Source organism: Salmo salar, chromosome 06, assembly GCF_965601325.2.
Source record: "Salmo salar chromosome 06, fSalSal1, whole genome shotgun sequence".
In the NCBI taxonomy this organism is placed as follows: Eukaryota; Metazoa; Chordata; class Actinopteri; order Salmoniformes; family Salmonidae; genus Salmo; species Salmo salar.
Genome location: NC_138296.1, coordinates 84,755,239 through 84,773,315, shown reverse-complemented (window position 1 = coordinate 84,773,315; position 18,077 = coordinate 84,755,239). Strand labels below are relative to the sequence as shown.

Sequence of the window (18,077 nt, the reverse complement as noted above, 5' to 3'; positions counted from 1 at the left end):
CTTATTCCCTATATCTTTTTCATAAAGACTTCCTTTATAGGTTGACTTATTTGTGGAGGAAATTCATACTAGTCCTAGTTGACATGTTGATTCCCCTGCCTCTAATGTTGTCACTTGGCAACAGTTGGCAGGATGCTCCCCTGACAGTCCATCAGAATGGAACCCTCTGACATCATCACCACGGGACACCAGACACACAGCAGGAAATGCATTCTCTTTTCATTACTAAATGGAAGCTCACCAAAATAACTATTGAGGAAGGGGACATCAATGTATCCATAATAAAAGAGAAGCTTTCGTCTTGAAATGTGATTGTTCTGTCTTTGTTGAATATTGATGCTGCGGTATAAAATGATGGGCTGTGTACTCACAGATAGACGTTTTATCAATGTTTTATCACCATTTACATACCCACGGGATTTTTTTGGTATATTTTATAGAGAATATGCAACAATAGAGAATCATTAATGAAAGGCCATGAGTACTTAAAACAGTGCCAGTCTTGTCTGAATCTTTCATCCACATGATAATAGAAATGAGAGCGAGAGAGAGAGAGAGAGGGAGAGATAAAAGGAGTCTAACTGTACTGTTGAGCACACCCTGTAGCTGTAAGAGTGATATAGAGTGTTTTCAACCTGAAACCAAACCTCTTTCATCACAGATTGAGTTCTGAAAAGTCTGGGGCCCATGTCACTCTGTGGCCCCTGAGCCGTGGAAGACATATACCATAATTTTCACACTATCATGCCGACTCGAACCACACAGCGCTGGTTTTGTTATTTTCAACATAACTTGGCATAGCTTAGTTCGGCTCAGCACATCACATGGCTACTGATGAGCTAATCTGAAATCAGCAGAATGAGATTTCACTCTCTTCCCCCTAATAACAGAGAAACAAAAATTGGTTAGAGTTTCACCCTATGACCTCAGTGGCTATGGAGCGTACCGTGGAGCATTTAGGACGGGAGAGTGGGAGACGAGCACTTTGTGGTGTTCATCCCCATAAATACCCTGTGAGATGTGTTTTAATCCTCGTTGTGGCTGTGTGGTGTACTGGAGCTCCAGACGGAAAGGATATTCGCTCAATAGAGCGAATATCTTTGGGTCCTAATCAACAGGATGAGCATCCATCCAGCCTGGAGCAGAGTACAATGACTGACTCAGGGAGTCTTTTCTCACCGCGAAAAAGACAGTTCCCTTATCATGCTCGAGCTCCTAGCTAGGAGAGGTCTGTAAGAGGAATATATCTGTATAATATTTTATACAAGTTAAAGACAATAAGAGTAAATATAACTTAACTGTAGTAAATACTGTATAATAGCCATTGTAAACCGGTATGTCATAATTGTGTATGTAGGTGGCAGGGAAGTCAGGCGCAGGAGAAACCAAATTGGTTAAACTGGAGTATTTAATGACAAAAACAAACACTCTCTCCATCTGCCCGTTTGTAGGGCCGTAGGGAGACCGGGCAAAGGGAGGAGACGACAGGACTTAGAAAACCGATCCACAACGACCAGGATCGTGGTGTTACCTTGTGAAGGTGGAAGATCAGTTATAAAATCCACTGACAAGTGCAACCAGGACCGTTGTGGAACGGGTAAGGGTTGTAACTTACCCCTGGGTAGGTGTCTAGGAGCCTTGCACTGAGCGCACACTGAGCAGGAGGAAACATAAACCCTCACGTCTTTAGCTAAAGTAGGCCACCAGTACCTCCCACTAAGACAGCGCATCGTCCACTCAATCCCAGGATGACCATAGGAGGGTGACGTGTGAGCCCAGTAGATCAATCGGTCGCGGACAGCAAACGGAATGTACCGACGCCCAGCTGGACACTCAGGGGGAACGGGCTCTGCACGTGATGCCCGTTCAATATCCGCGTCCAGCTTCCACACTACCGGTGCCACCAAACAAGAGGCTGGAATTATGGGAGTGGGATCCATATATCAGAATATATATCAGAATGTCATCGATATACACCACTACACCCTGCCCGTGTAGGTCCCTGAAAATCTCGTCTACAAAAGATTGGAAGACTGATGGAGCATTCTTCAACCCTTACGGCATGACGAGGTACTCATAATGCCCTGAGGTGGTACTAAATGCTGTCTTCCACTCGTCCCCCTCTCGGATACGCACCAAGTTGTACGCACTCCTGAGATCCAGTTTAGTGAAGAAGCGCGCCCCGTGCATTAACTGAATCGTAGTGGGTAACTGTATCCCACCGGGTGAAATGGAGGACCTAATGTACCCCTGACGCAGGGATTCGGAGATATATGTCTCCATAGCCACCGTCCATAGCCACCGTCTCCGCTTGTGACAGGGGATACACGTGACTCTTGGGAAGTGCAGCGTCTACCATGAGATTTATCGCACAATCCCCCTGTCGATGGGGTGGTAATTGGGTCGCCTTCCTTTTACAGAAGGCGAGAGCCAAAAAGTCCAACGCCGCATCTCCTTCTCCACACACAGCGCTGGCCCATTCCAGGGCTCTCCCGGTGAGGCACGAGACAAGGGCGAAACTCTTCTCACGGTCAGTTGGAACTGGGTGGACCGTGGCCAGATAAAGTTCTAATTTGAGCAGCCCGGTTGGGCTGGTGGAGGCGCTGGACGAATTCCCTGTCTCTGCCAGTGGTCCATATTCTGGACAACGTGATCCATGGTGGCACATAAATGGTGTAGCTTCTCCACATTCTCCTGGATGCGCTCCTCCACCTCTCTGTCTGGGGTATCTTCTCCTGCTGACTTCAATATTTTGGTCGGTGATTCTGTCATAATCGTGTATGTAGGTGGCAGGGAAGTCAGGCGCAAGAGAAACCAAATTGGTTAAACTGGAGTATTTAATGACAAAAACAAACTCCAAAACCAATGTACAAAATAACATTGGTAAAATAACGCACACCGATACAAAATACACACGCAACATAACATCACAAACAATCACAACATGTAATTAATGGGATTGGAAACAGGTGTGTAGGAAGACAAGACAAAACCAATGAAAAACTGATCAATGATGGCTAGAAGACCGGTGACATCGACCGTTGAGCACCACCCGAGGAAGGAGGGGCATCGACCTCGGCAGAAGTCGTGACATAGTAACATAATTTGATGTGGTAACAATTTGTCACGTCCTGACCAGCAGAGGGAGTAGTTGTTTAGTATTTGGTCAGGACGTGGCAGAAGTTGTGTGTTGTATGTAGTTTCTAGTTGTTCTGTTTCTGTGTTAGTCTTGTGACTCCCGATCAGGAACAGCTGGATATCGTTGTTCCTGATTGGGAGTCATATATTAGGTGTGTGTTTTTCTCTTGGGGTTGTGGGTTGTTTTATTTCGCACTGCTGTAAGTATTTGTATAGCCTGTGAAACTGTCACTCGTTCATTTCGTGTTTATTGTTTTCCGTGTACATCATAGTTAATAAAAATGATGTTGAGCACGCAATCTGCTGCGTATTGGTCCACCTTTTCTGACAGTGATTTTGAGATATCTTCAGACGAAGGAGAATATCGTGACAGAACAACCCACCATAAAAGGACCAAGCAGCGGAGGAAATCTGGTGAGGACCGGGGAACACGGCTGGTAAGGGAGCCCGAGAGGCAGCCCCAATAATGTTTTGGGGGGGGGGCACAAGGGTAGTTTGGCTGGGCATGGATGGAGCCCCAGGCCAGCTCCCCGTACCCTTTTTGGGCAGAGACATACTGGACAGGTTCCGTGCTTTGGGGTGATGGGTGCTGTGGCGAGTCCGGGTATTTTCAGGCCGGTACGCGCAGTACCAGCGCCCCGCATGTGCCAGGGAAAAGTGGGCATCCAGCCAGTAGGGGTGATGCCAGTCCTGCGCTCGAGACTGCCAGTGCGTCTCTATGGTCCAGTGTTTCCCGCTACACGCACTAGCCTTGAGGTGCGTGTCTCCAGGCTGGCACGTCCAGTACCAGCCCCACGCATCAGGCTTCTAGTGCGTCAGCCCAGCCTCGCCAGTCTGGAGCCGCCAGAGCCGCCCGCCAGTCTGAAGCCGCCAGAGCCGCCCGCCAGTCTGGAGCCGCCAGAGCCGCCCGCCAGTCTGGAGCCGCCAGAGCCGCCCGCCAGTCTGGAGCCGCCAGAGCCGCCCGCCAGTCTGGAGCCGCCAGAGCCGCCCGCCAGTCTGGAGCCGCCAGAGCCGCCCGCCAGTCTGGAGACGCCAGAGCCGCCCGCCAGTCTGGAGCCGCCAGAACCGCCCGCCAGTCTGGAGCCGCCAGAGCCGCCCGCCAGTCTGGAGCCGCCAGAGCCGCCCGCCAGTCTGGAGCCGCCAGAGCCGCCCGCCAGTCTGGAGCCGCCAGAACCGCCCGCCAGTCTGGAGCCGCCAGAGCCGCCCGCCAGTCTGGAGCCGCCAGAGCCGCCCGCCAGTCTGGAGCCGCCAGAGCCGCCCGCCAGTCTGGAGCCGCCAGAGCCGCCCGCCAGTCTGGAGCCGCCAGAGCCGCCCGCCAGTCTGGAGCCGCCAGAGCCGCCCGCCAGTCTGGAGCCGCCAGAACCGCCCGCCAGTCTGGAGCCGCCAGAGCCGCCCGCCAGTCTGGAGCCGCCAGGGTCATCAGCCAGGCGAGCGCAGCAAGAGTCGCCCGCCAGCCGGGCGCAGCCAGGGTCGCCCGCCAGCCGGGCGCAGCAGGAATCGCCCGCCAGCCGGGCGCAGTCAGGGTCGCCCACCAGTCCTCCGACGCGGCCAGGGACGCCACCTAAGTGGGTGACGCCAAGGGTGGAGCGGGGTCCACGTCCCGCACCTGAGCCGCCTCCAATATAGGTGGGTTGCGGAGGGGGGGTGTAGCACAGGTGCCGTCGTTGACGGCAGCCACCCTCTTTTCCCTCCCCTTTTTGTTTAGGGGGTATTTATTTTTTGTAGTATTGGGGGAATTTTTTTGTCTGTTTTCTTTTAAGGTGCATTCCGGGGTCTGCACCTTTAGGGGGGGGGGGGTACTGTCACGTCCTGACCAGCAGAGGAAAACTGGAAACACTTATCTCCCTCACTAGCTTTAAGCACCAGCTGTCAGAGCAGCTCACAGATCACTGCACCTGTACATAGCCCATCTATAATTTAGCCCAAACTACTACCTCTTCCCCTACTGTATTTATTTATTTTATTTATTTTGCTCCTTTGCACCATATTATTTATATTTTATCTCTGAACTTTCTTCAAACTACAAATCTACCATTCCAGTGTTTTTCTTGCTATACTTTATTTACTTTGCCACCATGGCATTTTTTTGCCTTTACCTCCCTTATCTCACATCATTTGCTCACATTGTATATAGTCTTATTTTTTTTTCTTCTACTGCATCATTGATTGTATGTTGTTTTACTCCATGTGTAACTCTGTGTTTTTGTATGTTGTCGAACTGCTTTGCTTTATCTTGGCCAGGTCGCAATTGTAAATGAGAACTTGTTCTCAACTTGCCTACCTGGTTAAATAAAGGTGAAAAAAAATAAAAAAAGAGGGAGTAGTTGTTTAGTATTTGGTCAGGACGTGGCAGAAGTTGTGTGTTGTATGTAGTTTCTAGTTGTTCTGTTTCTGTGTTAGTCTTGTGACTCCCGATCAGGAACAGCTGGATATCGTTGTTCCTGATTGGGAGTCATATATTAGGTGTGTGTTTTTCTCTTGGGGTTGTGGGTTGTTTTATTTCGCACTGCTGTAAGTATTTGTATAGCCTGTGAAACTGTCACTCGTTCATTTCGTGTTTATTGTTTTCCGTGTACATCATAGTTAATAAAAATGATGTTGCGCACGCAACCCGCTGCGTATTGGTCCACCTTTTCTGACAGTGATTTTGAGATATCTTCAGACGAAGGAGAATATTGTGACACAAATGAGCAAATGCATATGACAAGCAGTGATGAAAATGATCACATGCATTATGTAAGGGATAATCAACAAGGGGCTATGCATTCTATGGAAAATAATGAACGACGTAGAGAATCTATAATGCCCTTCAATCCAATCGGAAACGAGTATTCAACAATGCCATGGTAATTGTAAGGTATAGAACATCCCCTGAATCCATATAAAAGAGTGGTTTGTCATGCTCATGTTTTCCAGTTCATCATCCCCATGTCCACCTTTTCTGTCAAGACTATAGTCCATGTTTTTGCACCCTGTGTCAATTAGTCATGGTCATTGTCTTCCGTCAGACGGAGTCATCCTAACACGTCACACAGCGCTATCTGATGTGAGAAGATGGTATACAGTAAAACCCAGGGGCACAATTTCCACTGGGGACGGAGGGGGACACATTCTGAAATTGAATTTTTGCCCCCCCAAGTTTTATCATTGGAATGTGATACAAAACGAGGCGACGGTGTGCTTTAGGACCATGCGGAAGCCCTGAGCGGTCGGGTAGGCTGTTGAGTGTTTATCTGACTGGATTAAAAAAGAGAAAGAGGAGTGGGAGGCCCCAGTGCACAACTGAGCAAGAGGACAAGTACATTAGAGTGTCTAGTTTGAGAAACAGATGCCTCACAAGTCCTCAATTGGCAGCTTCATTAAATAGTACCCGCAAAACACCAGTCTCAATGTCAACAGTGATGAGACGACTCCAGGATGCTGGCCTTCTAGGCAGCGTTCCTCTGTCCAGTGACTGTGTTCTTTTGCCCATCTTTTATTTTTATTGGCCAGTCTGAGAGATGGCTTTTTCTTTGCAACTCTGCAATGGTTCCGTGACTATACTGCTAACACTAAACAGAGACAAGAGTCACGACAGTACTTACCTTATGCAGAATCAGGAAAATGTTTGTGTTGTAGCAGTCTGCGTCTGAAGGATGCCACAACAGACCCTAGGCCCCTCTCATCCTTCAGTGAGTAGATGAAATGAGAATGAGAGTGAAGGTGAGGAGAGGAGGATTAAAAGGAAGGTGATGAGAGCACAGGTGATGGATGGGAAAGAGATTAAAGGACAGGTGAGAAGATTCGGAAAGGTAAGGAAAGGAGGAGTTACCAGAGGAAAGAAGTAGAGAAATTAAGTGTTAATGGAGGAGAAAAACAATTCAGGTGCATACTTCCCAGGCTGCATTAGGCTTTTTCTCTTTATTTCCCTTCCTAAGCATGGTTACAGCATGGAACATTTAGACCACTGCAGATTTGCTGGGGTCCACTAGACTTCCTTGGGGTCTACAGGATTCTATAGGGGTCTTCCTGAAGTCCGCTAGTCTTCCTTGGGGTCCACAGGAGTCTACATGGGTCTTCCTGAGGTCTGCTAGTCTTCTTTGGGGTCAACAGTAGTCTACATGGGTCTTCCTGAGGTCTGCTAGTCTTCCTTGGGGTCCATGGGAGTCTACATGGGTCTTGCTGAGGTCTGCTAGTCTTCCTTGGGGTCCACGGGAGTCTACATGGGTCTTCCTGAGGTCTGCTAGTCTTCATGGGGTCTTCTCCTTTAACACACACCTCAACAACACACTGAGATTAGTATGATATGCTGATGAATAGTGAAGGGATCTACAATCCACAGTATCCGGCCTTCCTTCCTGTTGGTCATATGACAACTTTTTTCTTCTCTTGTTTACGGCTGATATGAAGAGAGAATAAGGCGTATGAGTTGTGTCCAATGGTCCTAGCACTAGCACTTCTGTCAGCATGCAACCAAAACTCCCTTCCCTCAGCCTAAAGAGGAGTTTGGGGCAGAGAAAGAAATCCTTCCACAGGGGTGTCGATTGGGCTCCAAGGACCTCTGGCACTGTAGAAATCCTTCCACAGGGGTGTTGTTTGGGCTCCAAGGACATCTGGCTCTGTAGAAATCCTTCCACAGGTGTGTTGTTTGGGCTCCAAGGACATCTGGCTCTGTAGAAATCCTTCCACAGGGGTGTGGGTTGGGCTCCAAAGACATCTGGCACTGTAGAAAACATTCCACAGGGGTGTCGGTTGGGCTCCAAGGTCCTCTGGAACTGTAGAAATCCTTCCACAAGGGTGTCGGTTGGGCTCCAAGGTCCTCTGGCACTGTAGAAATCCTTCCACAAGGGTGTCGGTTGGGCTCCAATGTCCTCTGGCACTGGAGCGTTGCTTCTATTGCTCCAGGACCTAGAGTCTAGGTAGTACATCTAGGCCACCTATGAGATACTCACTGTGTTGACTGACCTTACTCTTCCAATGGTAAATTGACTCCACATGGAGAAGCAAGGCATTCCCAACTCATCAAAAAATGATAATATATATCATTTTATATATATATATATATATATATATATATGTATGTTGCTTAGTAACCAGCTCAGGAGATCTACAGATTGCTCAGCAATATGTTGATTTCATCCGTTTTCATAAGTGTTTTGCAACAATAACAGTAGTACACTGTAGTACCTTTACAAGGATGGAGAAAAAAAAGCTAGAAGCAGAGAATACATTTCTATAATGTGTCTGGGAAATGCAAGATCAACTGGAAGTATGTGATGAATATCATGTCACTAAGAAGAGGGGAAGAGTGCACGATCATTTATAGACTGTGATATGTATTGATTTGCATCAGTACACAGGACTACAGGTCAACAACACTGAAGGTTAAAGTTCAGACAGAATTCTTCCAAGAACTGACAACTGCTAATATCCCTCACCTGAAAGTAGCAGCGGAGTAAAACGCATGGTGTATGATTGGAATATATATTTGATTGTATGATTTCAATGTTAGCATTCACGTAACACATTCATAAGCAAACAATGAACATGATTTTTGCATTTTGGTCCTCTGGTTTAGTTGTACATTTGTGGCATACATCTTCCAAGTGGAATGTATTATAAAGCTTTAATAATGCTCTATGTAGCTGTTACAATTGCATCATATGTACAGTTGAAGTCAGAAGTTTACATACACTTAGGTTGGAGTCATTAAAACTTGTTTTTCAACCACTCCACACATTTGTTGTTAACAAACGATAGTTTTGGCAAGTCCGCTAGGACATCTACTTTGTGCATGACACAAATCATTTTTCCAACAATTGTTTACAGACACATTACTTCACTTATAATTCACTGTATCACAATTCCAGTGGGTCAGAAGTTTACATACACTAAGTTGACTGTGCCTTTAAACAGCTTGGAAAATTCCAGAAAATGATGTCATGACTTTAGAAGCTTCTGTAGACACCTGAAACCCCACCTCTTTAAGGAATACCTGGGATAGGATTAGTAATCCTTCTAACCCCCCCCAAAAAAACATATAGATGTACTATTGTAAAGTGGTTGTTCCACTGGATTTCTTAAGGTGAATGCACCAATTTGACGTAAATGTAAATTTTAGGCTAATTGACATCATTTGAGTCAATTGGAGGTGTACCTGTGGATGTATTTCAAGGCCTAACTTCAAACTCAGTGCCTCTTTGCTTGACATCATGGGAAAATCTAAAGAAATCAGCCAAGACCTCAGAAAAAAAATTGTAGACCTCCACAAGTCTAGTTCATCCTTGGGAGCAATTTCCAAACGACTGAAGGTACCACGTTCATCTGTACAAACAATAGTAAGCAAGTATAAACACCATGGGACCACACAGCCGTCATACCGCTCAGGAAGAAGAGACATGGAGAAATGTCCTCTGGTCTGATGAAACAAAAATGTAACTGTAAGGTCATAATGACCCTCGTCATGTTTGGAGGAAAAAGGGGGACGCTTGCAAACTGAAGAACACCATCCCAACCGTGAAGCACGGGGGTGGCAGCATCATGTTGTGGGGGTGCTTTGCTGCAGGAGGGACTAGTGCACTTCACAAAATAGATGGCATCATGAGGAGGAAAATTATGTGGATATATTGAAGCAACATCTCAAGATATCAGTCAGGAAGTTAAAGCTTGGTTGCAAATGGGTCTTCCAAATGGACAATGACCCCAAGCATAATTCCAAAGTTGTGGCAAAATGGCTTAAGGACAACAAAGTCAAGGTATTGGAGTGGCCATCACAAAGCCCTGACCTCAATCCTACAGAAAATTTGTGGGCAGAACTGAAAAAGCGTGTGCGAGCAAGGAGGCCTACAAACCTGACTCAGTTACACCAGCTCTGTCAGGAGGAATGGGACAAAATTCACCCAACTTATTGTGGGAAGCTTGTGGAAGGCTACCCAAAATGTTTGACCCAAGATAAACAATTTAAAGGCACTGCTACCAAATACTAATTGAGTGTATGTAAACGTCTGACCCACTGGGAATGTGATGAAAGAAATAATAGCTGAAATAAATAATTCTCTCCACTATTATTCTGACATTTCACATTCTTAAAATAAAGTAGTGATCCTAACTGACCGAAAACAAGGAATTTTTACTTTGATTAATGTCAGGAATTGTGAAAAACTGAGTTGAAATGTATTTGGCTAAGGTGTATGTTAACTTTTTGTCCGTTATGTCCCGAGTCTGTATTCTCACAGAGAGGTCTTATATATTATGATCATACTGCCAGCAATTCATATTTTAAAATATGTTTCACACAGCAAACTATACAACAAATACTCTTCATATTAATTTATTGTACAGCCTCGAATAATACATTGAAACCTAATGAAAACCGTCAAGAATGAATAACAAACAATATGAGATAAAAATAAAGGTCAACATTATAGCAAATCATTGTGGATGACTATTGCTTTGACACTTCTACCTCAGATGTATGGTAAGTAATGTTGCATTGTGTTCATATCACATTTGACTGTAGAAAATTAGTCAGTGTTGTCGTGACAACCATTACTCCAACTTAAAATCATAAAATGGCTTCTACATACAGATTGTCTTTAATAAATGGCACAGCAATTAAATACTAAACAGAACTAATGGTTAATAAATATTTGCCATTGAAATTTACAGTAGTGCTTTACAGTTGTGCCAAGGCAATGTCTTGCAGCACCATCTAGTGTCTAACAAACCAAACTACCAGTCAATCGATTTTCAGTTTGAAAATGGATATGATTGAAGTATTGACGTATTGACAAGAGCCAAACTTGAAAAGAATATCTAGTTAAACCTTTATCTTCCTCTTACAAGGGAAGAATCCTCTCCAGAGCTCAGTAAAATACACATGTCAAAAACTTTTAGATACTTGACAGTATACTATAGCCTAGTCTCTGCTTGAGAAAGTGCTCTATTCAATCAGATCCGCTTTAGTGACATCAGCATAGCGGTTGTTTTGGTGGTGTCAGAGGTGGAACTGCTGTTAGAGCTGTCAAATCCACAAGTGGCTCCAGGCATTATACCTAAAGCGGACATTGCCATTGGCTTCACAGAGTCCAATTAACAGAAATCCCATGCAGCCTTGTTTCCAAGTTGGAACACTGGAATGTGAGATGGAATCTACACATCAATTAGGCTGATAGAAATCCTCTTTATATAGTTTAATTATTTTTCAATTTGAGCGTAATTATTATAGTCTTCACTTTCTCGCTCTGAACTTCCAAAGCGAGTGGGGACAGATGTGGCTTCTTGACAATGATCGCAAGAGCAGCTACTCACCGATTTGACGGCTCCAACGCAGTTCCACCTCTGACAGCAAAAACATTCATTATTCGTGTGTCTGCTATCACAGTTTAACACTTGATCTGATTGAATCTAGGCCTTAGCATGGAGCTTGTACTTTTGGGACGATTCCATTATACCAGGCAGACCAAATCCGATGCTGGTCAAGTATTTCAAAGAATAGCATCTGAACATTCCATAGTGATTAAAGTACAGTATAGTGCTGTACATTATATTTGTCCACTTTACTGTAAATCATTGCCCTACAGAGTCAACAAGGTGGGGGAGAATCGTGGTCCCAGTAGTCCATCCTCAAGACTCATGTCACTACCAGGGAGAGGCTTGGAGAGCAAGTTGTTGGGAAGGGCCTCTTCCCGGAATGAGGACTCAGCCCTATCCTGCTCACCCAGGCTGGGGTGATGGTGAGACAGCATGGGACAGGATAGATCCACCAAATGGGCTGGGCTGCAGCTCACCATGGATGGGGTGGTGAAGCAGTCGACACTGGGACAGTACTCTTCTACATGGCGATAGGTGGGTTTGATGGCGCAGTGTTCATGGTGGTGAAAGGAGAACAGCATCTCCTCCTGGGGCTCCTGCTTTATCGTGGGAGGGGGGCTCAGGGGTTTGGCCAGGGGGGAGGTGGCTGTGGGGTACATGGTCGGGGCGAGAGGGGGCAGTGGCTGAGCCTGGGGATGCCCGTCACAGCCCAGTAGACACACTGGGGCATGCAACACTAGCACGCGCTCCAGCTTCTCTCTCTCCTCCTGGAGCCTCTCAACCTGGGTCTTCAAGCTGGCCTGCTCTCTCTCCAGTTCATCAGTCTCCTTATAGGACAGACAACAAGAGTTCATAGTTCATAACCATCAACATCCATCTATGCTTACAAAACAGTAGGTAGGTTGAGCTACAGTATTGACTGACTGGTCATTCTCTCTGTTTGGACTCACTCCTTGCAGTTGGTCGGTCAGCTCCTTCCTGTGGTTGCGACACTTGGCAGCAGCCAGCTTGTTCCTTTCTCTCCGCAACCTTCTCCTCTCCTCTTCAGCTGGGTTCAACTGTTGATGGAAAACAGTGAGAAACAGTGAGAAACAGCATTTGGCTGGATATGCCATTCATTTGAATAAAAACGGTCAACTCTAACATGAGATAGATACTATAGACCAGGGGTTCCAAAACCTTTTCATTTGGGCCCCCCTTCCAGCATCTATGTCTACAGGCACAAGCACTGTTCATGACACAGACTGTTCACACTCCTTGTTGGTGGAGAGTATTTTGCTGGTTGTAAGCTTATTTCCTGCAAATCTACACATTTTGCCATGCCTAAAGTGTATGCATGTGATATTTGAGTGCATTTGTTTTTTACAACAATATATATGGGCTAAAAACCAACATAAAAAAACATTAGCTGACATGCGCTAGTTGATCTGGTCATTTCTGACAAATAGCTCACTAAAGTTCACAATGACTGACATGACATGAGGAACTGATGATGCACTACACGATTTAGAAATCGCACCATGTACATTCTACTATTACAATGTCCAAGAAAAAGTTTAAAGCTGTACTGAGTTGGGAACCACTGCTATAGGCTACTTACGGAAAAAATATATATTGCAGTATGAATATATTGATATTTTGATCTACTGTGAAAAACTGTATATTGCAATAACAATATTTTTTTTATTATTATATCCACAATATTAACAACATATCCATATCCCTTAGTCAAAGCCTCTCGGTCTTCCTGTACAGTGTGTTTCCTTACTGTTACCTGATCACTACGCCTGCTCCTTCCATGCGTGTTGCCCACTGTCCGTATTACCCCGAGCCTTGTGTGGCTCCCAGGCCCCAGGCTACTGCTGATGTCCAGGGGCTGGTAGGGGTGAGAGCGTAGGCAGTGGCCAGGCTTGGAGGCTAGAATAGCTGGCTGGATCATCCACTGCAGCTCCTGACTGGACGTGATGGCATTGATGGTGGGGATGAAGGAACTGCTGGGTAGCTGCATTTTGACAGGATACTGGAGAGGGATAGAAAAATAACAATTGAAAAACAGTAGGCTACATGAGCTTTTGCATTATTAAGTGGTAGGCTATGGCTGCCTCAGTCTTAGCTTGTTTCCAAGTAGTACTACTCAATAATGAAATTGTTGCCTTAGCCTATTTGCCTTGCCTACACTTCATTTACATTTTATCATAATTAATCAACGAATTAATATAGGCTATATATGGTAAAAAAAAAATATCACAAAGTAGGCTATTTGAAGCAAACGTGTAATTTTAATTTAGGTAGAATAGGCATACGAATACCTGTTGGGATTTTGAGGATGCCCAACTATTGACGGCATCGGAGGAGAGCTCGAGCTGACCCCTTTTCCCGCCACGGAGAGTGGTCTCGTGGTCCGCGGAGTGGTTCAGATGCATGGTCCGTTTGTTCCACGAGCCAACAAACACTCAGAATGCAGTGGACAAAACTCGAATTATTTAGTCGCCGTTTACTAATACCAATTAAATAGTTAATTTGCCAATAGAAAGACTAGATTTTATGAAGTAATGCTGTTGAAATCTATCGTTCTGCCTGGACGAGCACGTCATCATCCAGGCGCACAGGGAGACGGAGGTAGCTGCGACTGTGAAGACTGAAACTTATTTATAGCCAAATGAGATAAATTCTAGATCCGGTACCTCGGTGATAATACAATGTCTGAAAAACTCTTTAACACATCATGGAAATTGCAAATATGGTCAACTGATTCCATGTATGCCATGTGGTGATTTTAAAAAGGTCTTGCTGACGCAGGCATCCAAAAACAGGACAATTGCCGTCAGAGCTGAAGTGTGTGGGTAGCTACCATGGTTTAATTGACGTCACATAGAAGAGTGTTTCCGTCCAGCGCTGCAGAGATGAGAGCTGTAGGCTTAGCTTCTTCAGGCTTCAGACAAAATAACATGTCGCTCAGGAAACAGGAAACCGCGAATGAATTGTGAAATCAGAGTAAAAGATCTGGACAGAAGCAAACGGATGTAAGCAGAGGTTGGATGTGGTTATTGCCATATAACTGCTGTATTTAAGCACACATATTTTATTCCTTCTCTCTTGGACTTTTTCAGCTGGACCTCAAGGCATTCTTTTATATGTCCTTCTCCCTCATTATGTAAAGTGGATGAGCTTTAATTTACAGCAGTCTTTTGTTCTCTCCCTTCAGCATTTAGTCTCCCCTCACAACATACTGAGATTGTCTGCATTGTGTTGTCCAGAGGAACAGTAGATAGGAAACATAATTAAATATTGAGTATAGAAGAGTGTAAAAAAAAGTCTCTATATAAAAATTGAAGTCAGAATTTCTCTGTAAAGGAGAAAAGTGATTCCCCCTGTGTGTGTGTGTGTGTGTGTTTAGCCTTTCTCTTTCTGACCACAATTACACCAATTGGGATGGTGTGTGTATGCATTCATTCTGAGCTCACCAGACCCTCTGCTCAACTCTGGGCTTTATGTGTGATTAACATGCTCCTCTTTTCAGAGCGGACAATGGCAGGGCACAGGGTGTATCCGTGGAGGGTCTTAAACCCTGGCTGCTGTTCCTGTATGTATTTAAGGAGAACATGGTGTTCCCAGAGTCTTGACCACAGCACACCGTGTCTCACATTATTAATAGGCCACAACATATGTTTTCATCAGTGGAGACCTAAATCCCTCACTGCCAACTTGGCATCTGCATTTATACAATGCATTTGGGAAGTATTCAGACCCCTTGACGTTTTCCATATTTTGTTACATTACAGCCTTATTCTAAAATTGATTAAATCGTTTTTTTTGTCCTCATCAATCTCGACATAATGAGAAAGAAAAAACGGTGAATTTTATAAATTTTGGAAAATGTATTAACAAAAAAGTACAAAAAAAATGCTACTGGCTTCTGTCTGGCCACTCTACCATACAGGCCTGATTGGTGAAGTGCTGCAGAGATGGTTGTCCTTGTGGAAGATTCTCCCATCTCCACAGAGGAACTCTGGAGCTCTGTCAGAGTGACCATTGGGTTCTTGTTCACCTCCCTGACCAAGGACCTTCTCTCCCGATTGCTCAGTTTGGCCAGGTGGACAGCTCTATGAAGTCTTGATGGTTCCGAACTTCTTCCATTTAATAATGATGGAGGCCACTGTGTTCTTGGGGATCTTCGACGCTGCAGACACTTTTTTTGGTATCATTCCCCAGATCTGTGCCTCAACACAATCCTGTCATGGAGTTCTACAGACAATTCCTTTGACCTCATGGATTGGTTTTTGCTCTGACATGCGCTGTCAACTGTGGGAACTCACATAGACAGGTGTGTGCCTTTCCAAATCATGTCCAATCAATTGAATTTACCACAGGTGGACTCCAATCAAGTGGTAGAAACATCTCAAGGATGATTAATGAAAACAGGATGCACCTGAGCTCAATTTCGAGTCATAGCAAAAGGTCTGAATACTTATGTAAATAAGGTTTCTGTTTTTTATTTTTAATACATTTGCAAAAACATCTAAAAGCCTGGGGTATTGTGTGTAGATTGATGAGGGAAAAAATGTATTTAATACATTTTAGAATAAGGCTGTAACGTAACAAAATGTGTAAAATGTCTAGGGGTCTGAATACTTTCTGAATGCACTGTATATATAGTTGAACTGTTAGAGATAGGCATAGCTGAACCCACCTCATGTGCATACAGTGTGAGGTAACTGAGGTAGGTTACATATCTTGTATTGATGCATCTCGCATCTGCTGTTGTTACACAAATGCAATCTTGACTGTGTCTAATAGTGTTTGAAGTAAAACTTGTGTGAAGACTGGGTTTTTTTGCTTTGAAAAGGGAATGTGATAATTGCTTTTTAGATTGAAGTGCATTTTACTACAGTTCTGTTATTGTTGGAAATTCATTCCACTTCGGCTGTTTTCCATAACCATCTTCCCAATTCTTTTATTATTTTTTCTCAGAGGAAAGCAGACATATTTTCAGTGTTGCCTAGAAGGTGGAATTGAACCACTTTGACTCTCATCAGCTACAGGTTTGAAGCCTGCACCCCAGACCACTGAAACTCATCTGGGTAGAATTAAGAGAGCATCTGGCTCTTATATTCAGCATCAATTTGACATATGTTTTTACATTATGTAGTTAAATGATTTTATTTACAATTATTTGGTGATTAGGAAAGCACATTTAAATCCCATATGCGTATTCACAGCAGGAAAAAAAGGTGTGGTGTTGTAGAGAATCAAAGGACCATGAATATAATATAATAAGAAACCTTCGGTACTGGCTTAAGGCCGGTAGCAACCACTACAGAATGTCCGGTCAGAACAAGGATGAGGCAGATGTCCAGGTTAAGGGGAGTTTAATGGAAGATGTCCACACTCACACATTACACACACATTTGACCACTCATGGTTCAGATATCTGAGAATCATGTCCAGTGATAACAGACATTAACTATGTGGTCGTTTAGATGCATTCACAGTTAAACATCAGACATACAGGGATTCAGTACACAAGAGGAAAAGTTCAGCAGGAGGGAAAACTGTGGAAGTGCTCATCAGGATTGAGAAAGCACGTTTCTGACCACACAGCGTGTTGGGGTAATAGACCAACTGAAACTGAAGTCCTGGGAATCAAGGCTGCTGATAGGCTGAATGAGATGTGGTGATAAGTATTTGGTGTGACCTTGACCAATAAGACACTAACAAAAGTGGGGGTCCTCTGCTGAATAGGAGAGTAAGCTGCTCGACTAGAACAAGCATAAAGGATGGCTAGAATCAACTGACTGAAGCTGGACCCTTTAACAGGTAAGATGTTTGTTTTCAATCAAAACTAACATTTGGAGTTGGGAATGTAGCACTGCAAAGCATCCTGGGACATATGCAAATGATTATATCCATGAGATTTAAACTTGAATTCCCCTAATCAGTTATTTCAGTTGCCCTTTATACAGTCCATTCGCAAAGTATTCAGACCCCTTGACTTTTTCCACATTTTGTTACGCTACAGCGTTATTCTAAAATTGATTAAATACTTTTTTTCCTCATCAATCTACACACAATACCCCATAATGACATTGCAAAAACAGGTTTTTAGACATTTTAGCAAATTTCTCTATATATATAAAAAAATATGACATTTACATAAGTATTCAGAGCCTTTACTCAGTACTTTGTTGAAGCACCTTTGGCAGCGATTAGAGCCTCAAGTCTTATTGGGTATGACGCTACCTGACGCACACCTGTATTTGGGGAGTTTCTCCCATTCTTCTCTGCAGATCCTCTCCAGCTCTGTCAGGTTGGATGGGGAGCGTTACTGCACAGTTATATTCAGGTTTCTCCAGAGATAATCAAGTCTGGGCTCTGGCTGGGCCACTCAAAGAAATTCAGAGACTTGTCCCGAAGCCACTCTTACGTTTTCTTGGCTGTGTGCTTAGGGTCGTTGTCCTGTTGGAAGGTGAACCTTTTCCCCAGTTTGAGGTCTGGAGCAGGTTTTCAAGGATCTCTCTGTACTTTGCTCTGTTCATCTTTCCGTCAATCCCGACTAGTCTCCCAGTCCCTGCCACTGAAGAACATCCCCACAGCATGATGCTGCCACCATGATGCTTCACAGTAGGGATGGTGCCAGGTTTCCTCCA

General features: G+C 44.5%; 1 protein-coding gene and 1 non-coding gene across 2 annotated transcripts; both read right to left on the bottom strand.

The window, feature by feature from the left end:
- Nucleotides 1-10,431: 10,431 nt before the first annotated feature.
- LOC106608192 (fos-related antigen 2) lies at nucleotides 10,432-14,343 on the bottom strand. The gene is made up of 4 exons (XM_014205991.3): nucleotides 13,740-14,343; nucleotides 13,205-13,450; nucleotides 12,381-12,488; nucleotides 10,432-12,257 (listed from the first exon to the last, which is right to left on the bottom strand). Exons 1-4 carry the CDS (start codon nucleotides 13,851-13,853, stop codon nucleotides 11,694-11,696), a joined length of 1,032 nt encoding a protein of 343 aa, XP_014061466.1. The 5' UTR covers nucleotides 13,854-14,343; the 3' UTR covers nucleotides 10,432-11,693.
- Nucleotides 14,344-16,426: 2,083 nt separating this feature from the next.
- trnastop-uca (transfer RNA opal suppressor (anticodon UCA)) lies at nucleotides 16,427-16,513 on the bottom strand. Its single transcript has one exon. It is a non-coding gene; the product is annotated as a tRNA-Sec (tRNA).
- Between the last annotated feature and the right edge of the window lie 1,564 nt (nucleotides 16,514-18,077).